Here is an 18995-nt window from a genome sequence, read left to right as displayed (position 1 = left end):
TAGAGGGTGTGCTTCACCAAAATAAGGGAATAAGCCAAGAAAGATCCTGACAAGGAGATCCACACAAGTGGGAAGTGAAGGTAAACCCTAGGATGGTGGTGCAGGGAGATCCCAGCATGACGGCTGGGCACCAGAGAAGGGTTAACAGTCCAGATTAGAGCAGGCCAAAAGGTTCTGGGAGACGGGGCTTCCCTGGTGGCACAGTGGTTAAGAATCCACCTGCCAATGCAGGGGACACAGGTTCAAGCCCTGGTCCGGGAAGATCCCACATGCCGCGGAGCAACTAAGCCTGTGCGCCACAACTACTGAAGCCTGTGCTCTAGAGCCCACGAGCCACAAGTACTGAGCCTGTGTGCCACAACTACTGAAGCCCACGCACCTAGAGCCCGTGCTCCGCAACAAGAGAAGCCACCGCCATGAGAAGCCCGTGCACCACAATGAAGAGTAGCCCCCGCTTGCCACAACTAGAGAAAGCTCACGCGCAGCAACGAAGACCCAACGCAGTCATAAATAAATAAATAATTTTTTTAAAAAAAAAGTTCTGGGAGAGACTTCTTTAGGAAGGTAAGCTGGCAGAAGAGCTGATGCAACTGATTATCTTGAGGGGAGATTTAGACAACTAGAGAAAAGTTCAGGCTTGAATTACAGCATAGAAAACAAAATAAACAAAAAAGTAACAGTTATTAACTCTAGAAAACAAAACGATGTGTGAGAAAGGAAAAATAATCATGGCATATATATTACCCGGCTGAGCTGTGAACAGTGTTTACACAGACATAATAATGTAAACACTGACTACTGATCTAACCAAATTACAATATAACCAGGAAGGGACAGAAAGTGTGCATGAGTGTAGCAGGAACAAGGGCTAAATCCTCATTTTCATAATGAGGAGTCAATAAATAATGCCTAAAACTGAAAAATATAGTAGAAATGAAACATGTCACTTAGAGATACAGAGATAAATTCATGAATTCAAAAAATAATAGTAATAATTTAAAATATAATTGTTGCTTTAGGAGAGTGGGTTATGTATGGCAAGGTAGTGGAGTGTACAGTCAGCATACACTAGTTTTCATAACAAGCTCTGTAGAATTATTTGACTCTTTAAATTGTATACATGTGTGCTTCCCTGGTGGCGCAGTGGTTGAGAGTCCGCCTGCCGATGCAGGGGACACGGGTTCGTGCCCCGGTCCGGGAAGATCCCACATGCCGCAGAGCGGCTGGGCCCGTGAGCCATGGCCGCTGAGCCTGCGCGTCCGGAGCCTGTGCTCCGCAATGGGAGAGGCCACAACAGTGAGAGGCCCGCGTAACGCAAAAAAAAAAAACAAAAGAAAAACTGTATACATGTTTAAACTTGGATAAAAATGTAAAAGAGAGGAAAAAAGTCCAGAGTAAACAAAAGCTGGTGGAGATAGGGATACTTCTAAGAACTAAAGTGAATATAAAACAAAAGCAAAAGAACTTTAAATGTACATAATATACTCTAAGTATATTAATTATATAGAAAAGGAACACTCAGAAAACAAAAGATCTTTTAGAGATTAAAAATATGATTGCGGGCTTCCCTGGTGGCGCAGTGGTTGAGAGTCCGCCTGCTGATGCAGGGGACACGGGTTCGTGCCCGGGTCCGGGAAGATCCCACATGCCACGGAGCGGCTGAGTCCATGAGCCACAGCCGCTGAGCCTGCGTGTCCCCAGAGCCTGTGCTCCGCAACGGGAGAGGCCACAACAGTGAGAGGCCCGCGTACCACAAAAAAAAAAAAAAGAACTAGGAAATTAAACTCAAAATTTTTCTGAACACAGATACAGAAAATCACAGAAAGATGGAACATGTCAGAGAAAAAACAACACTAATCCAGTTTAATACCTAAAAGAGAGCAGAGATGATGGAGAGAAGGAAATTAGCAAAGAAATATTAGAAGAGATCTTCCCAAAACTGAAAGACCACACAATCTTAAGATTAAAAGGGCCCAGTAAGTACTCAACACAATGAATAATAAAGGACCCATACCTAGACATAGCTTCGGGCAATTTCAGAAAACCAAGAATAAACAGAAGATCCCAAACATTTCCAGAGAACAAAAACAAGTCACCTACAAAGGAATGAGACTCAAACCAGCAACCACCTTGGACAACATCTGGATGACAGAAGACAATAGGGCATGTGGAAGGCTGAACAATGGTCCCCAAAGAGGTCCACATGCCATTCTAATCCCCAGAACCTGTGAATACCTTACTTTACAAGGCAAAAGGACTTCTTCACAGGTGTGATTAAGTTAAGGCTCTGCAATGGGGAGAGGATCCTGAGTTAGCCAGGTGGGCCCAATGTAAACAGGAAGTCCTTACAAGAGAGAGGCGACAGGGTCAGTCAGAAAAGGAACACTTGGTGTGATGGGATTGCTGGTTTTGAAGATGGAAAAGAGCCATGAGCCAAGGAATGCAGGCAGCCTCGAGAAGCTGGAAAAAGCAAGGAAACAGATGCTCCCCCAGAGTCTCTGGAAGGAGCACAGCCCTGCTGACCACCTGGATTTTAGGATTTCTAGCCTCCAGAACTGTGAGACAATAAAGTTCTGCTGTTTTAAGCCACCAAGTTTGTGGTAATTTGTTGTAGTAACAATTGGAAACTGGGACTTCCCTGGAGGTCCAGTGGGTAAGACTCCAAAGCTCCCAATGCAGGCGACCCGGGTTCAACCCCTGGTTGGGGAACTAGATCCTGCATGCATGCCGCAACTAACAGTTCGCATGCCACAACTAAAGATCCCGCATGCTGCAACTAAGACCTAGTGCAGCCAAAATAAATAAATAAATAATTAAATATTTTTAAAAAAACAATAGGAAACTAATACAGGGCAGTACTTTCAAGTTCTGAGCGAAAGTAATTTTCAACCCAGAAATTTATACCCAATCCATGAAGAATATATTGATATCAATGACAAATGAGGCAGAGCATTTTTAAATCTGCAAAAAATCAGATCATTTACTCCCCATCCATGTTTGGCACCAAACTGACAAACTGAGATACAGGAAGAGCCAGAACACAGCTCCACCCTAGAAGAGCAAGGAAAGGAAGTCCCAGGAGGACCCAGTGCGCCAGACCCAGAGAACAACCCACTCAAACCGGGAGAATGTAAGAGGAGAGACCGCATGATTTAAAGTTTGGGGGAAGAAGGATTGAGATGATAAAACTGAGCCATCAGGGGAAGAAAAGAATATCTAGAGACCTAGGAAAAAAATGATATAATAGATAAACAGTTCAAATGTGAAGCAAAAAACAAAAAAGAAAAAAAAAACACAAAAAAATAAAAAGAAGAAAAAAACAAATCTGAAGCAAACTAAAATACAGCATGATTTTAAGCAACCGATGGAGGGTTATAAAAAATCTACTTGAACTAGGAACTAGGCACTTGTACTGAACTAGGAACATACTCCTACAGACAGGCCTCTGAACACACAGGAAAGAAAAAGGCATTTTCCAGTCCCTCCCTGCCCTGGTATTACACCCTTATTTACATGATAATAATACACTGTAAATGCAGTTGACTGGTTTTCAACTCCCAGGGTCAACATATGGATAGAGTATGGGAATCTTGGTTGCAGTTGCAGGGCAGAATGTAAAAACGTAGTGGAAGAAGAATGGAATGACTACCTCATACCTCTTCCTCCCAAATTTCTACCACCTCCTTCCTTACTCCTCATTCACAATTTATGACCTTGGTTTCTATTTCAAAGAAAACAGAACGATGAAAAGAGAATTTTCAGAGACTCCTACCTATCTGTGTCTACTCACATACTGTCTTCCCACCTGTCACTACGATTAAACTGTCCCCACTATCAAACGTCACCATTCCCTAAGGATGCCCTAGTCCCATCTCACATACCTCCTCAAGGACATTGCTACAGATATCCACCCCCATCACCATCAATTTCCCTTCTGCTGCATCATTCTTGCCAACATACAAACATGCTGTTATTGCTCCCATCTCAAAAACAAAACACTTCTCTTGACTCCACATCCTTCTCCATCTAACCTCCCATTTCTCTGCTCCCTTCTAAAGTAACATTCCTAGAAAGAGTTGGCTATACTCACTACCTCAGATCCCTTTTTCCCGTCCTCTCACAAACCCATCCCAGTCAAGCCTGCATCCCTCCCACCCTACCAAAACTGCTCATCAAGGTAGAGGATGGCCACCATGTTGCTAAATGAAATGGTCACTACTCAGTCTTCATCTTAACCTGTCAGTAGCATTCTCATCTTTCATACCAGAGGATAAAGAAATCAAGAAATAGAGATCTAAACAAATTATTTAAAATTATAAAAGGAAAACGAAATAAAATGAGACTGAAAGTAAGGCAAAGGACTGTTGTCTTCCTGAATGCTTCTGTATTATTTATCATATTCATGTATAATTTTAATAAATTGATTTAAGAATAAGTGTTAAGACACAAATAACAATAATAGAGTAGCATCTTTTTGCAGTGGTCAGGTTCTAAAGCCTGAGCATAAAGCAAAAATCAAGTTCTCACAAAACTGCTTTAAAAATCCCGAAAATTGCCCAGAAAGTACAGCACCACAGTCTCCGTGCCAGTTCAACACGGTCAGTTTCTCCCCTCAAACACTACAGCCACTTCGTCGATTAAACACAAGATGATTACATTTGGGGACCGTGCTGGACAAAGACTGCAGGCTGTAACTGTAACCACTAGATTCGCAGTCTGTCTGACGAGATGCTCACTGGAGAGGTACCCGGAACAAAGAATAACTACGGCAGCCACAGATTCCACCTGCCACCCATGCTTACTCCAGGGCATGAGCACACTGAAAAAGATGGCAGGCAGAATCACTGGCGCTACTTAAGCTGTTTCTCTCTCCCTCTTTTTCTTTTGGTCAGGCATATATGGTTAAAGGTGAGTTCATAAAATGTCCATATAAAGAGACTCCAACATACACTGATGTGTATGACTTCACTGTGAATCCAGCGGATAGGGCAATCCTACTACATATGTTACTACTACCACTACGACGATGATGACGACTACTACTTACTACTAGTACTACCTACTACTACTACTGCCTACTACTAGTACTACTACAAGTCCGGGTTGCTTCCTTATGTAACTCATCACAATTAAAGATTGTTTCAGGCCTGAAGACAACCTTAATTCCTAAGAAACCCAAAACAATAAAACAAATGTTCTGATGAGATTGGCTGCGGTAGTTTTCAAGCTTCCACAGCTCTGCGAGCCATCTAGGGCCCATCTTTTCAGAGTGGGTGAAAGAATCTGACACTCTCCTCCTGGGTCCCCCACTCAGTTGCTTTGGAAAAGCACTTGCTCTGTTGACCCTACTTTACTTTCTACATAGTATAAATGCCTAATTAACCACGTTGGACAAATTAGGTAGTAGCTCAACAGGGACCAAAAGTCTTCCTACATAGAACTCATTCTCTAAGAAACAGACCAAACATAGCATAGATTTCAAAGCTGACCAAACACAGCATAGATTTCAAAGCTAAGTCAAGAGGTATTATGTAAATATCAAACAGAAAGTTATCAAGAAATGATTGCCTTCATTTCTCACCTACAGTTTAGGAAAAATAAGAGGATCAATAATACTCTGTGGTGGGAGTCCAGGAAAACAACTGCTACAGATGAGAATTAAATGGTTATAATTCTTCTAAGGGCCAACTTGGCAGTATCTTCCAAAAGGCTTAAAAAAGAAACAAAAGTACGATCCCTTTGTCCCAGCAACTGAATTTCCAGGAACGTAGATCTGTGCTGTCCAATTCAGTATCCACTAGTCACATGTGGCTACTGAGGACTCGAAATGTGGTTAGCCCAAATCGAGATGAACTGTAAATGTAGAATACACTCTGGATTTCAAAGACTTGACATGAAAAAACATACATAAGATATCTCATTAGTATTTAAATATTGACTATATGTTAAACTTTTAATATTTCTTATATACTGCATTAAGTAAAATATGTTACAAAAATTAATTTTACCTGTTTCTTTTTACAATTTTCTAAAAATTTGATTACTAGGAAATTTAAAATTCGTATGTGACTTGAACCATATTTATACTGGACAGTGCTACTTTTAGGCAAAATGCTCGAATATGTATGTACAAGAGTGTTTATCAAAGCATGCTTTATAAAAGTGAAAGGCTGAAATAAACCTGAGTATCCATCAATACAGATTGGCTAAATAAACTGCAGTAAATCAATAAAATGGAATATTCTGTAGCCACTGAAAATGCTGACGTACATCTAAATATACTGACATGAAATATGTTAAGTAGAAAAAAATAAGCTTACAAAATAGTACATACTTGTAAGAGTCCATGTTTGTTTAAAAAAGTGTGTGTGTGTATGTGTGTGTAAACACAGAAAAAGGTCTGAAAGGATATTCATCAAAATGACAACTGTTGGTTACCTCTGGGTAGTAAGATTACAGGTAATCCTTATTTTCTTCTTTATGCTCTTATGTATTTTCTGAATTTCTGAAGTAAGCATGACATGATTTTATAATTAGAAGAGTAAAGCTATTTAAAAAAATAATAGCCATCAGCTGAAACAAAAAGATCAATCTTCCTCACACCATCCTGGCTAGATGAAGTCTACAGTAATAAGAGTCCTTAATCCTACACAATGCTACACTTGGAGAAGCTTGCAAGTGCCTTCGTCCCAAGCAATACTTAAACCTATCCCAAGTAATTACGGATATTCCAGGGTTCTACAGATCATTTGTGAGAACTCTGTCATGAACCCACAAAGCGTTAATCGAGCTAACACTGAAATAGATGTTCATGGATTTGTCACCTAAGGCAACTAAGTAATAATAAAGGGGGAATTTCCCTGACAATATTGGTTGCCTATGGGATAGGGGACTGGGTAGCAGGGGTACGGGGTGGGAAGGAGGATTTTCTCTGCAGAGTCATTAGCATCTTTTGAATTTTGAGCCATGTGAATACACTGCCTACTTAAAAATAAATAAAATTTAAAAAACAAAACAGAAACATTATCTATCAAGATTCCGATTGCCATGACTTACTCAAAATTTTAAAAGTTGTTCTTTAAGGTGTGTATTAGTGCTGTGGTCAAATTGGCATTAAAATTTTTAGTCTATTCAAGTCAAAATAGTTGAGGGGCTGGGGGAAGGGCCACAGAGGGATGAGAGGGTGAACTCGAACTAGAAGTGGGAAGATGGGGGGCGGGCACAAACAAAACGTAACTTCTTAATAGTGGAATTTGTGTTTATACTCTTAAGCAAGTAAAAAATCTCAACACTTCCTCTATATTTATATTACATTATACTGTGTTCTTGGGGGGATTTTGCTTATAGGAAATATCAAAATGTCAACCATTGTTTCTATTAAAGGTCTTCAATGATATTGCATTTTAGACCTATAATGAAACATGGTGCTCACTGCAATCTGTACTGCATCTCATTAAATACATTAATAACATGCACTTCACTAAAAGGTCAACTTATTATGGCTGAAGTTTGGCTTTCCTTTAATCATTTCATTTAAAGCTATAGCGCAAACTCTGAAAAGACAATAGAGAGCGCCTGTTACAGGAATGCTCCCTCAGTTCCCCATCCATTCAAACCAGTTATGTTTATTAAGAAATCACTATTAGTGTTTTTGTGTGGGATGATATTGTGATTTTTTTTTAAATGCTTTTCTCTTAGAGATCCATGCTGATTTACTGATAAAATGATAGAATGTCTGGTGTTTGCTTCAAAATAAAGCAGAAGTAGGGGGTGAGTTAGTATAAGTAGATGAAATAAGATACGCCGTGACTTGATAAGTGTTTAGCTGGTAAAGGTATATGGGTTCACTATCCAATTCTCTCTACTTTTATATAGGTTTGATATATTCCATAATGAAAAGTTTTAAACAACTCATGCTGAGGTTTCCTTAAATAACATGGCTTTTTCCTTATATACTGCTGCTACCAACATAAAAGAACTGCCTCCTAACGCTACAGAAGTTTTTAAAAGAAAATCAGAGAGGAAAAAGCTAACCTCTTCAGAGGAATGGTTTTGTGCATGGAAAATCCCTTAATTTTGCTAAGGTTACTTCATGACTTACCACTTATGCAACTACTAAAATATCAAAAAATGCCTCTGAAATTATTTCACATCGAGAGGTATCCAACATGTAGTATCAGGGTGATTTGGGGACTAAGTGTGTTGGGGAAGAAAGGAGATATTTGTTTAGTTTCTGAAAAGTAGAGTTTAAGGTGCTTAGGGTACAAAGGCATGCTGCTCGGGACTTAACTGTGGCTGAAATACAGCTGGAAGTCTGCTCTGTTCTAGAGGCTACTGTTAGGACTATGAGAGTAAATGACAGAGCCAAGGAGAGAATATGCCAAGAAAACACAGCCTGAGAACAGGATCTTAAATGCAGTGAAACTGACACTGAGAGGATAAAAGAGGAGTCAGAAAAGCAGGAGAACCCACACATCACATGCAGTAGCGCCAAAATCTAAGGGAAAAATTTCAAGGAAAGGTTGAAAGCTTCACGGAGGCAGCAGCTGGGTCTGGCAATAAGGAAATCTCTGATCACCTTCTCACAGTCATAGAGGCCAAAGCTGAATTCTAAGTATTACACTAGAATATAACACTACTGGGCTTCCCTGGTGGCGCAGTCGTTGAGAATCCGCCTGCCAATGCAGAGGACACGGGTGCGAGCCCTAGTCCGGGAAGATCCCACATCCCGTGGAGCAACTAAGCCCGTGCACCACAACTACTGAGCCTGCGCTCTAGAGCCCGCGAGCCACAACTACTGAGCCTGCATGCCACAACTACTGAAGCCCACATGCCTAGAGCCCATGCTCCGCAACGAGAAGCCTGCGCACCACAATGAAGAGTAGCCCCCGCTCAACACAACTAAAGAAAGCCTGCGCACAGCAATGAAGATCCAATGCAGCCAAAAGTCAACAAATAAATTTATTTTAAAATAATAATAATAAAAGAATATAACACTATCCGTTTTCCAGAACAAATGGTTAATTTAAATTATATAGGGAATCTGAACACTAACAAAAAGTCAAAAAACACTGGAGACAGTGGGAACGGTGGTTAGTTACAGTGACGACCGTCATTCACAGGGCTGAACACTGCCAAATGCCTCTTTCTGCAGAAGAGGAGAACACATGTACGTAACATTTGTGGTGTGCAGTGTGCCAGACACTGTGCTAATGCTTTATATCGATTACGTCCTTTAATCTTCACAATCATATTATCCCCATCTTACTGTGAAGTTAAGTAACTTGCTCCAGGTCACTCAGCTAATCCACTGCTGAGATGGAATCTAAACCCAGGCAGTCTGACCTTACTGTAAGACCAACCACACTGAAAAGAGATTTAATTAAAGAAATTAAGTTCCAGTGTTTGTTCTGGGGTCAGTACAAATTCAGCCTATGTTCCACACCAGCTATATAACATAGTATAAATTGTTCATCCACAGTAACGTAACCAAGAAGTTTTTCTTAAACTCTGCTCACCAAGATAGGGAAATACACAACATATTATATCATATTGTCATAAAGGTAGAAACAAGAATTAGCTACCCTTCAGATGCATAGAAATTCTGGTAACCAGAAAACGCTCCTAGATAACTAATAAGGACCTACTGTATAGCACAGGGAACTCTACTCAATACTCAATTCCACAATGGCCTATGTGGAAAAAGAATCTAAAAAAGAATGGATATATGTATAACTGATTCACTTTGCTGTACACCTGAAACTAACACAACATTGTAAATGAACTATACTCCAATAAAAATCTCAAAAAAAAAGAAAACTCTCCACCCTCCCACCTTAGAATATGTGATACCAAATAAACATTCCTTTCTTCTCCCTCTTCCGCTGCAACCCACCTAGTCAGATTAGGAGACATCTGTCAGATTAACTGGAATTCATCAACGAGGCAAAGAGGCAATTGGTTAAGTACAAAAAGAGATGGGGGAATTCCCTGGCGGTCCAGTGGTTAAGGCACAGCGCTCCCAATGCAGGACACGTGGGTTAGATCCCTGGTGGGAGAACTAAGATCCCACATGCCACATGGCACGGTCAAAAAAATAAAATAAAAATGTTTCTTTTTTAAGTGTTTAAAATGATCGGAACTGTTGCAAAATAAAAGTTAAATAACATTAAAACAGCTAAATAACTAAACTGTATCCAAGAGTAAGAATGCATCCCTTATACCGAGCACTGATAAAACCTTAAAATATCTACATTTTGAGATGAACCCCCAAAAAAGCGGGGACAGGGTTGGCTCAAGCAAGAAGAGTAATGAGTAACAAAGTGGAAAAGGCCTTATTGTGAAACATTTAAGACATTTAATCTAGAGTAGTCTTGGTCTAGGTCTCATTCCAAAGGCATACCGGAAATCAGGGCACTAGGGCGTTAAAAATAGCAGAGAAGTGCCCCCAAAATCTCAAAAATGCTGAAAACCACCAAGCTACCATTTATTTGAGGGAGGAAGCGGGGAAGAGCTGGAGGAGGGGCTACAAAAGACCCACGCTCACAGTAACTGCAGGGTTCCTGACTTCAAGTGTGTCAAGACACACAATCTAAAGACCGGCCCTTGGGAAGTAATTCCTAATTAAACCAAGCAGTCCCCGTCAAGAGAGGTTCACACAATTCCTTACCCTAGAAATCCTACCCATTTATCTTAAGTGGTTTAAGGTGATCCTAACCAAGAGGCAGAGCCAAATCAGACTGATGTCCTCCTCAGGCCCCTTTCTCAGGCCAACTCCACGATATTATAAAAACAAGTTTGAAAGAGCAAATGACAACACTAAGTCTCAGCGTGCAAGTAAGGGATGGAGATTCCAGCCTCTGTGCGCTCACCCCGCATCTCTCTCCTCGGCCCCAGTCCTCTGGTGCCACTGGGCACCCAGGAGGCAGCCCCTAGATCGTAAGGCAGAAAAGCTGGGGGAGGCTGTCTCTGCCGTGCATGATCGAGCTCTCTAACTTTGGGCGACTCACTCTCTTTGGGCTTTGGCTCTCTCCTCTGTAAAATGAGGGAGTTGGGAGCCAAATAATTGCTAAATTCCTTTGCTCTTCTAAAATTCTTGGACTTTACAGCCCAGCAATTCTCTTTCACAACTTTTTCCTCCCTCTGCGGTCACCATCCTTCATCACCCTCTGTAACCCAAAGGAAGAAAGGAGTAAGGTCATCTCAGCATTTTGTTCTAGAAACCACCCAACAAAGAAAGGCATCCTTTAAGCACGTGATATACAAGTTAAACGAACTGAGGTTAGTCATTCACTGTCTCCCTTTCCTTCTATGCCAGCGGTTTTTCCCTGAGCACTAAAGCAGTAGCTCAGAAAGCCAAGAGGAGGGGGAGGGGAAAGTGAGAGCAGGGCTGGAAAAAAGAGGAACAGGCATGACGCAAGCACCCAACCTGTTTCGATCAAAGTTGCCTTCATTTGATAAGAGGGTTATACTGCGATTTTTTTTTAAGTTAAAAATCACCATTTTATACCATATTATGACTAAAGCCAAGTCTTCTCAACTCTGTGGTGCTGTGAATACAATCCCAGTATATCCCAATGAACCCCAGTGGTTCTAAGCATCCCAATATGCGATAAGTATTCTTACTGTTTTTCAAGGCGCTGGCAAATTCTGGGCCACCTTTGTCCTTGAAAATAGGGAAAACATCTGGTTGAGGAAGCTGATTGGTGGTCAGCAGAGCTTTTTGTAGCTTTATCCTTCCTTCCAAGAGCTGGTCCCACAGTGCTGAGAAAGAAAAAAGAATTCCATTCCTCAGTTAATAAAATCTTCCTGGGGCAGGGAGAGGGGGAGGGACTGGAAATCAAAGCAGTCCCTAAGCAGCATGCCTTTATCAGCTTCATGCCACGGAAACACTCTATTTATTACAGGAAATAAATCCGGTGTCTGGACGCAAATTGACTTGCTACATGAGAGAGAGAATGCTACAGCCCAACAAGAGGAGACGCCGCCCTTCCCTTCAACCTTCCACAGCTGCCAGAAGTACTAGAGCAGAACCAGCAAAGCAGCTGAGTGAAGCAACAGCAGGCCAAGCACAGGGGAACAGCGCTTTGGGCCTCTAGGTAAGTGGGGCACGTCACCAACTAATTGGAAGGACACAGGAGACAGCAAACAGCCACAAACAAACAAAAAGGAGATCAAATGTGGACACTCAAAACAAGCAAACAGCAAGCCGTGTACAAACCTATCTGGTTCTTCACAGCTTGGCCTTTCTCCACTTCCTCGGAAACTTTGACCTCGGAGAAGGTCATCACCACCCCGTCGTCCTCACTGGTCCTGTCTTCGGCCTTGTCTTCCTCACTCTCACCTTCAAAGTCTTCCTCACCACCCCCTTCCTCCATACCACTCTCCTGCTCTTCGTCTTCCTCGTCCTCACTGCTACCGAGGTCATCCATTCCCTCGGTAAACTTTTCAAAGTCACTGATGCTCTGGACACTGAAGCCCGACGCCTTCCTGGAGTGGCTTCTGCTCCTCTTTTTCCAGGCCAGGCTACTGTCACCATCAGCACACTCCAGTTCCTCAGCACTCATGGCATCCTCACCGGATTCCTCCAGGCCCAGACCCTCTGAATCTCCATCTCCAGACCCTTCCTCATCAGATATTTCTTTATCTAAACAAGGGAGGGAAGAAGGAAAAAAAGAAAAAAAAGTTACCTTAAAACAAACACTAGGCCATATCTTTCATTTTAACTAAAGTATCATGACACCTATCCAAAAAAAAAAGTATTACCGTATTCAATGCAACTCAACAAATATTTATTACACATCTACTATCTCTAAAATGCTAAGGGAGAAACAAAAATGAATAAAACATGGGTCCTATGGGATTTCCCTGGCGGTCCAGTGGTTAAGACTCCGCGCTTCCAATGGAGGGGGCTCGGGTTCGATCCCTGGTTGCGGAACTAAGATCCTGAGTGCCACACGGCGCGGCCAAAAAAAAAATAAACAAACAAAAACAAACAAACAAAAAAAAACATGGGTCCTATCCTACTGAAAGGCTCTAGTGGGAAAGACAGACCCATAAAAACTATAATACAGAGAAGAATTAAAAGCACTTTGACAAAGTTTTGGTAATCAAGAGAAGGAAGAGATTTTAGCTGTGGAGCAAGTGAATTTAAGCAAGGTTATAAGAAAAAGGCAGCCTTTGACCTGGACCTTGAAAAATGGTCAAATTTCATCTGGTGTGAGGGAATTACTGGTTTCTCCAAACCTGCATCTGAAAAAACAGAGTTTATCACTAACTGTCCCAAATGCACAATCTCTGTCACCCTAGTGATGCCTATTAAACACTTATTAAGTACCTATTATGAACCAGCCATGGATAAAAACTAGAGACTGACAAACAGAATGTAATATCTGTGGGGGCGGGTTCACAGTCTGCTAGGAGTGGTGGATATGCATAACCAATAACTACATTACAAAAGCATTAGTACAGTGTATAGAGAAGGGTGAGAGATGGCTTCATGTGAAGGACACATTATAGTTTTACTTATTAAGCATAAGTAACAGGTCATCAGACAGAAAAGAGGGAAGGAAAGGAAAAGCAGCAGATGCAAAGGTCCAGCACACAAAAGTGCACTGGGGTACAGAATGCTGGGATATGAGGCCAGAGAGTTGCTCAGGGACCAAATCAGGAGGGGTCTTGTCTTCCACGGGGAGGAGTCTGAACTTGATCCTTCAGTAAATGGAATATTAGTTATGGCTCCTGATTTTACTTATGCTTGGGGTATCCTGACACTTACAGGTCTTTAGTGATTATCCAATCTCTTTCATGGTAGAACACAGGAAGCATAATCATACAGGGACCTGTTACCAACAACTTTCTTCATAAAGATTTTTATGAAAACATGATCTCTTAAGTACTTCTTTAAGTAACAATATATAAACTCAAGACAGAGAAGGCTGTCAAAAACATATATACAGAAACTAAGTGCCAAATAGTAAAGTGAAATAATCCTTTAAGTTCTTTAAATGTATGCCATTTCTCAGATAAAGAAATATTCACAGAGTAGTAGTTTAAAGTATAGATCTTAGAGTCAGACTGCCTTATTTGAGTTCCAGCCTGCATTTACTTGATATATGACCTTGAGCAAGTTACTTAACCAATGTGCCCCTCAATTTCCTTATCTGTAAAATGGGGATAAACAGTACCAACCTCACAGGGCTGTTGGGAGGATTAAATGAGATAATACATGTAATGATATGGTGGTTAACATTTTCTGAGGACTTACTATGTACCAGGCTTTTAGAATTTAAAGGACTTACCATAGTGCCTGACACATGGTGAGAGCTCAATAAATATTATACTGGTCCCAGGACTGGTCTGTTTATCATTCTCTAAGCAAAGAATATGAAATGAGCTTATCATCTGGGAGCCCCAAGGACTGTATCAGGGACTAAACCATGGATATCACAGCATGAGTGATTGTTTCTTTTATATTATCTGTGGATTCTCAACATGGTCCCTCTGACCTCTCTAAAGGAAAGCAAATAGCATCCACTCAATAATCACCATACCCCGCCCCTTCTTCCACTCTGAGAAACTCACAATCTTTAGAACTATAAGCTCACATCCTCCTAACTGTTGCAGGGAACAGGGAAAGACTATGAAATTTCTACAGTGGCAAAAAAATGAGTGTCACAAATTAATATTATCCAGTGACTCGATGCAAGGCTTGACAAACCAAAGGAAAAGGGTCAAAATCCATGAGTAGCGTGCTCATCAGACACAATGCTTTTTCAACACATAGCCCTCTCCAAAATCCAAATATGCAAGGCCTTTTCTCTCACTCCATTTTAGGGTGAGCCATTAGTGCAAACATTAGGAGTACAGCTACTTAATAGCTCCAGACTTCAGATTCCTTACCAAGTGAAATTCAGTACTTCAAAGGGCCCTTTCTAATGTCAAATCAGTGGTTTCTCCTAAGACAGTAAGTGGGGCATCCGGACTAGTTCTGCAGAGAGCATCAAAAAAAAAAAAAATTTTACCCCAAAAAATCAGGAAAGAAAGAGTACCATGGAAATACGTCTACTCACCAGATGAACCTGGCAGAGTCTGCTCCCAATGGTCTGCCTTCCAAGCTCTTCTAGAGGTGGTCTTGCCAGAATACCTCTTGTCTGTGTCCAAGAGGGAGGCTGATGCCAGCTTTCTAATGCTACCCACCGCCAGGAAATCATCTTCCCCATCTTCCCCTTCATCAAACCTGTCAATCACTTTGGCAGCAGTGGCTGTCGGGGGAGGGGGAAAAGTAATCAGAATCTCCTGGTTAGAACATACGTTAATGGTAACCCTGTTCAGCCCTTTAAATTCACGCTTGAACGTCCTCTACAAAATACCCACCAACTTCCAAGAACAGGAACCTCATCACCTCCCAAGGCAGACCACTTGCTACCTTGCTGCTACAGAAACCTGACTCTCTGCATCTACTAGAAGGATATATTTCCATGCCTTGGATCATAGAAAACTAGTCTAATCCCTCTTCCATGTGTGACAGTCAGCTCAAATATTTTAAGTCAGCCATCATCATGTTCTATCCCACTCCAGCCCATCCCTCAGGGAGTTTTTTTTTTTTTTTTTTTTTTTGCGTATCCTGGCTAAACAGCCCCAGTTCCCTCAACTAATTATTCCTAAGAAACGGTCCAACACTCACATTTATCCCTCCGTATTCTCCCTTCCTCACACTTCTCTGACTCAAGCCTAAAGGAGGATTACTCCCAACTAGACCTTGAACATCAGCTTACAGATCATAAATATCATTCGTCAGCCGCTAAGCAAGTGTGCTGAAGCCTGAAAAGGCTGAAACGGCACCATGGAAGCCTACTTCTTCCTTCATCCTCCAAGTAGGTTCTCAGGGACAGGCGGAGTTTTTTTAAAAAAAAGATGAGAATTTTTCTTCTCATTTCTAACGCAATGCCAGTAAGGGCATCCTGAAAGATAACCTCCAACCTGCTACCAGACTCTGGCTGCCCGCAACAGCACTGGATCAACAGTTAACCCAAGCCTGAGTCCTCCGGACGCTCCGCCCACCCGAGCACCAAATCTAGAACGCGCGTCCGAAGGATTCCGAAGCCCTCCTCCCCTGCCCCGGGGGCCACCCTCCCGGGAAGCAGTTTTCCTCTGCGCAAGGGGAAGGAGAGTAGGCTAGGCGGCGAGGCCCAGCTGCCGGCCCCTCACAAACCGCCCGGCTCCGCACTGGGCCCGGCCCACGGCTCCGCACGTGGCCTTGCCCCCAACAGGCCTCACCCTCCTCCGGGTCGGCCTCAGGATCCGCCTCGCGCGGTCGCGGGTTCAACAACTGTTCCAGCCGCAGCGCTAAAGACTGCGGCCCCGCCATGGTCACCAGGTCTCGCCCTGCGCCGCGCTTCTGAATGTCGCTCTCCCCCTTCCGAGTCCTCTCGCCCAGAGACTGAGCCCCAACACACCCAGGGACGCCCGGAGCCGTGGACCCTGCTCCCGGCCGGCAACTTCCGGGAGGCTCCCGGGAGGGGGCGGGGCTTGCGTCCCTACGTGCGTTGCTAAGATGAAGGCGGAAGCGCCCGGAAGGCTGTCGCGTGTGCGCGTGCGCGTGCGCCGAGGGGGTGTGTTGGGCAGCGCGGGAGCGCGCAAGGGCACGGCATTGCCGCTGGCCCGGAACCGAGACATCCTTGCGTGCAGCTTGTGTCCTCTTGTATAAAGTATGTCACAAGATTTGTCCGAGATTTGCTTAGAAATAAAGTGTAGTGTAACCGTGACCCGTGGTGGCTGATTTGGGAAGGAGGAGGAGTAAAGGGTAAGCGTCTCGAAGCTTACGTGTGCTTTAGGGCACGCACAGACTGGGACCAAAAGAAGGTTTGGCATTTCACAATTTGGAGGAGTCTGGGGCCGGGCGCATGCCTCTGGCCCCGCGATGGCCACGATTTGGAAATCGTGCCTGAGGGATGGGCATGTGTAAGTGTGTGGTGCACTGCTGGCATTTTTATTAATAGGAATTAGCAAGCGCTATAGCTGTGCGTAAATAAAGATCGATTCTGTAGCTTCTGCAAGTAGCTTTGTCTGTGCAGGGAAAAGAGGTGGAGTGGGGATTACTCTACTGCACACCCATCGGTATTGATATCCTTGCTGTTCAAGGATGAGGGCATACTCAGACACTTGAAAGTAGTGCACAAATGCGGGAAAACTCAGGTCTGCAGTTAGAGGGGCACAGGTAGACTCAAAATATAAAGACCCAATAGGATCAATTTAACTGCACCCAGGCACATAGAAAAATACAATCCCTTTATATGCTCTTTCCTTCATCAAGCATTCCCTGACTACCCGCTATGTGGCAGGCACTGCTAAATGAGATACAAAGATGAGTAAGTTAGATTCTCTTCTGGCAGTGATCAGCCTAGGGGGGCAGACAAACATGTGAACAGAAACTGCAAAAAGGGATGATCAGGGGAGCAGAAAGTGGTCTATCCTTCCAGTATCTGTTTGAGGTCACCTGTAAAGACCTAGAAGCCCCTAAACGGACACTGCCTCAAATGGATCCAGGAAACAGGGTCAGGGGTGCCCTGTGCCCTTCCTGGGAACAGCCCAGGCCAGTTGGATACCACAGTTGAACAGCCTGGGGAACCCTCAGTTCTCCAGTGTCTCCTGTGGAACCCAAGGGACATGAGGGTCCCTGAATTCCCTAGTCTCCATACGCGTCCCCAGCGTCAAGAGCAACAAGAGACCACTTGTTCCATGTCCCCTTCCTAGGTGGCGGCAGGAAGCCCTCAGGGTAGATGCCCACAGACACTGGGAAGGGAAAGCACTCCAGCTAGGATGGTGGCACCGTAGGCAAGGCACTGAGGCAAAGAAAACTGCTTTTTACCACCTGCAATAGAATTCAGTCGAAAACAGCTTTAAGACAAAAACAAAACGAAACAAACCATATCCCCTGTAATTGCAGTCTGGTGCCTGCCGTCTGGGGCCTCCAGAGTAAAAGCAGGCTCCACGGACTGGGACAGGCATGGCCCCGGGCTTTGAAGGACAAAAATGTTTCCCTCACCCCACATTTAGGAAACTACCTCCCCCGGTCCTCTTCCCTTCCTATTTGGGACACTAATAAGGCTTAGGAACCTAGCCTTGGGGTAAAGAAAGGGGAGAAAAGGAGCCGGGAGGTGAGGCAAGGCAGAGAGCACCTCTAGCTGTCATGCAAACAGGACACTGCTGGATAATTCTGGGCAGAAAATGCCTGCTTCCCTACTCTTCTGTCTCTGTCCAGGCACCTACTGACTTGGGAAGCCTTTTGAGGAAGAAATCAAGACCACTCTACTGCTGTTGCACACAACCCAGGGCCCCCAAAATGCTTCCCTGGCTTTCTCACCCCATCCTGAGAGTAGGGAGGGGCCTCCAGGAGTGGAGGAAAGAAGAAAGAGTTCTAGGACTTAAGATGCAGCTCAGAGATGTGGAGGCAGGAGGCAGCAACCTCCTAAATCCCCTCTCTGGGGGGTCCTCCCTACTTGATTCTAGTTTCTTGAGAAGGGAGGAGGGTTTTCCTGATGGGAGTGGGAGTGGAGATGGACGGTGGACTATGGGAGGGGCTATTTCAAAAACTCTACCTCTTAGAAGAAATGTAAACCCTGACTGCCCTTGTGATGTGAGCAGATGAGATGAGGAGGGGGATGGGAATAAATGCGAGCATGCTCCGAAAAGAACAGTCCTCTCCAGAGAAGGTCAGAAGGTCTCCCAGTTCATGGTCCCTCTGCCTAAGGGCTGCAAAGTGGCACACAGATGTAGGAAGAGCAGAGGATAGGCAGGGGTGACATTGGATACCACCCCCCCCCATTGTCCCAATCTCCTGTCTGTTCAGGTGACCAGGAGTTTCAAGAGTTTAGGGAAACCATGTTCTTACCTTTCTCTCTTCTCACATACTATCAAGGGTCCCAGGCCCTTTCCAATGCCTGTCCTGGCTCTCCACGCATCGCCCTCCCCCACCTTGTCTAGCCCTAAAGCAG

At 43.6% G+C, this 18995-nt stretch overlaps 1 protein-coding gene across 3 annotated transcripts in view; it reads right to left on the bottom strand.

The window, feature by feature from the left end:
- AATF (apoptosis antagonizing transcription factor) overlaps positions 1-16516 on the bottom strand; it is a 98842-nt gene extending 82326 nt beyond the window's left edge. For all 3 annotated transcript variants that reach the window (XM_067717553.1, XM_067717554.1, XM_067717552.1), the window contains exons 1-4: positions 16279-16516; positions 15072-15263; positions 12221-12646; positions 11626-11763 (exon numbers count right to left, since the gene is read on the bottom strand). In XM_067717553.1, coding sequence (XP_067573654.1) covers positions 11626-11763; positions 12221-12646; positions 15072-15263; positions 16279-16369 — 847 coding nt within the window. In that variant the 5' untranslated portion in view covers positions 16370-16516. The remainder of the gene's footprint in view (positions 1-11625; positions 11764-12220; positions 12647-15071; positions 15264-16278) is intronic.
- Between the last annotated feature and the right edge of the window lie 2479 nt (positions 16517-18995).

Source organism: Pseudorca crassidens, chromosome 19, assembly GCF_039906515.1.
Source record: "Pseudorca crassidens isolate mPseCra1 chromosome 19, mPseCra1.hap1, whole genome shotgun sequence".
NCBI classification, from domain to species: Eukaryota; Metazoa; Chordata; class Mammalia; order Artiodactyla; family Delphinidae; genus Pseudorca; species Pseudorca crassidens.
This window is presented reverse-complemented; position numbering and strand designations above follow the sequence as displayed.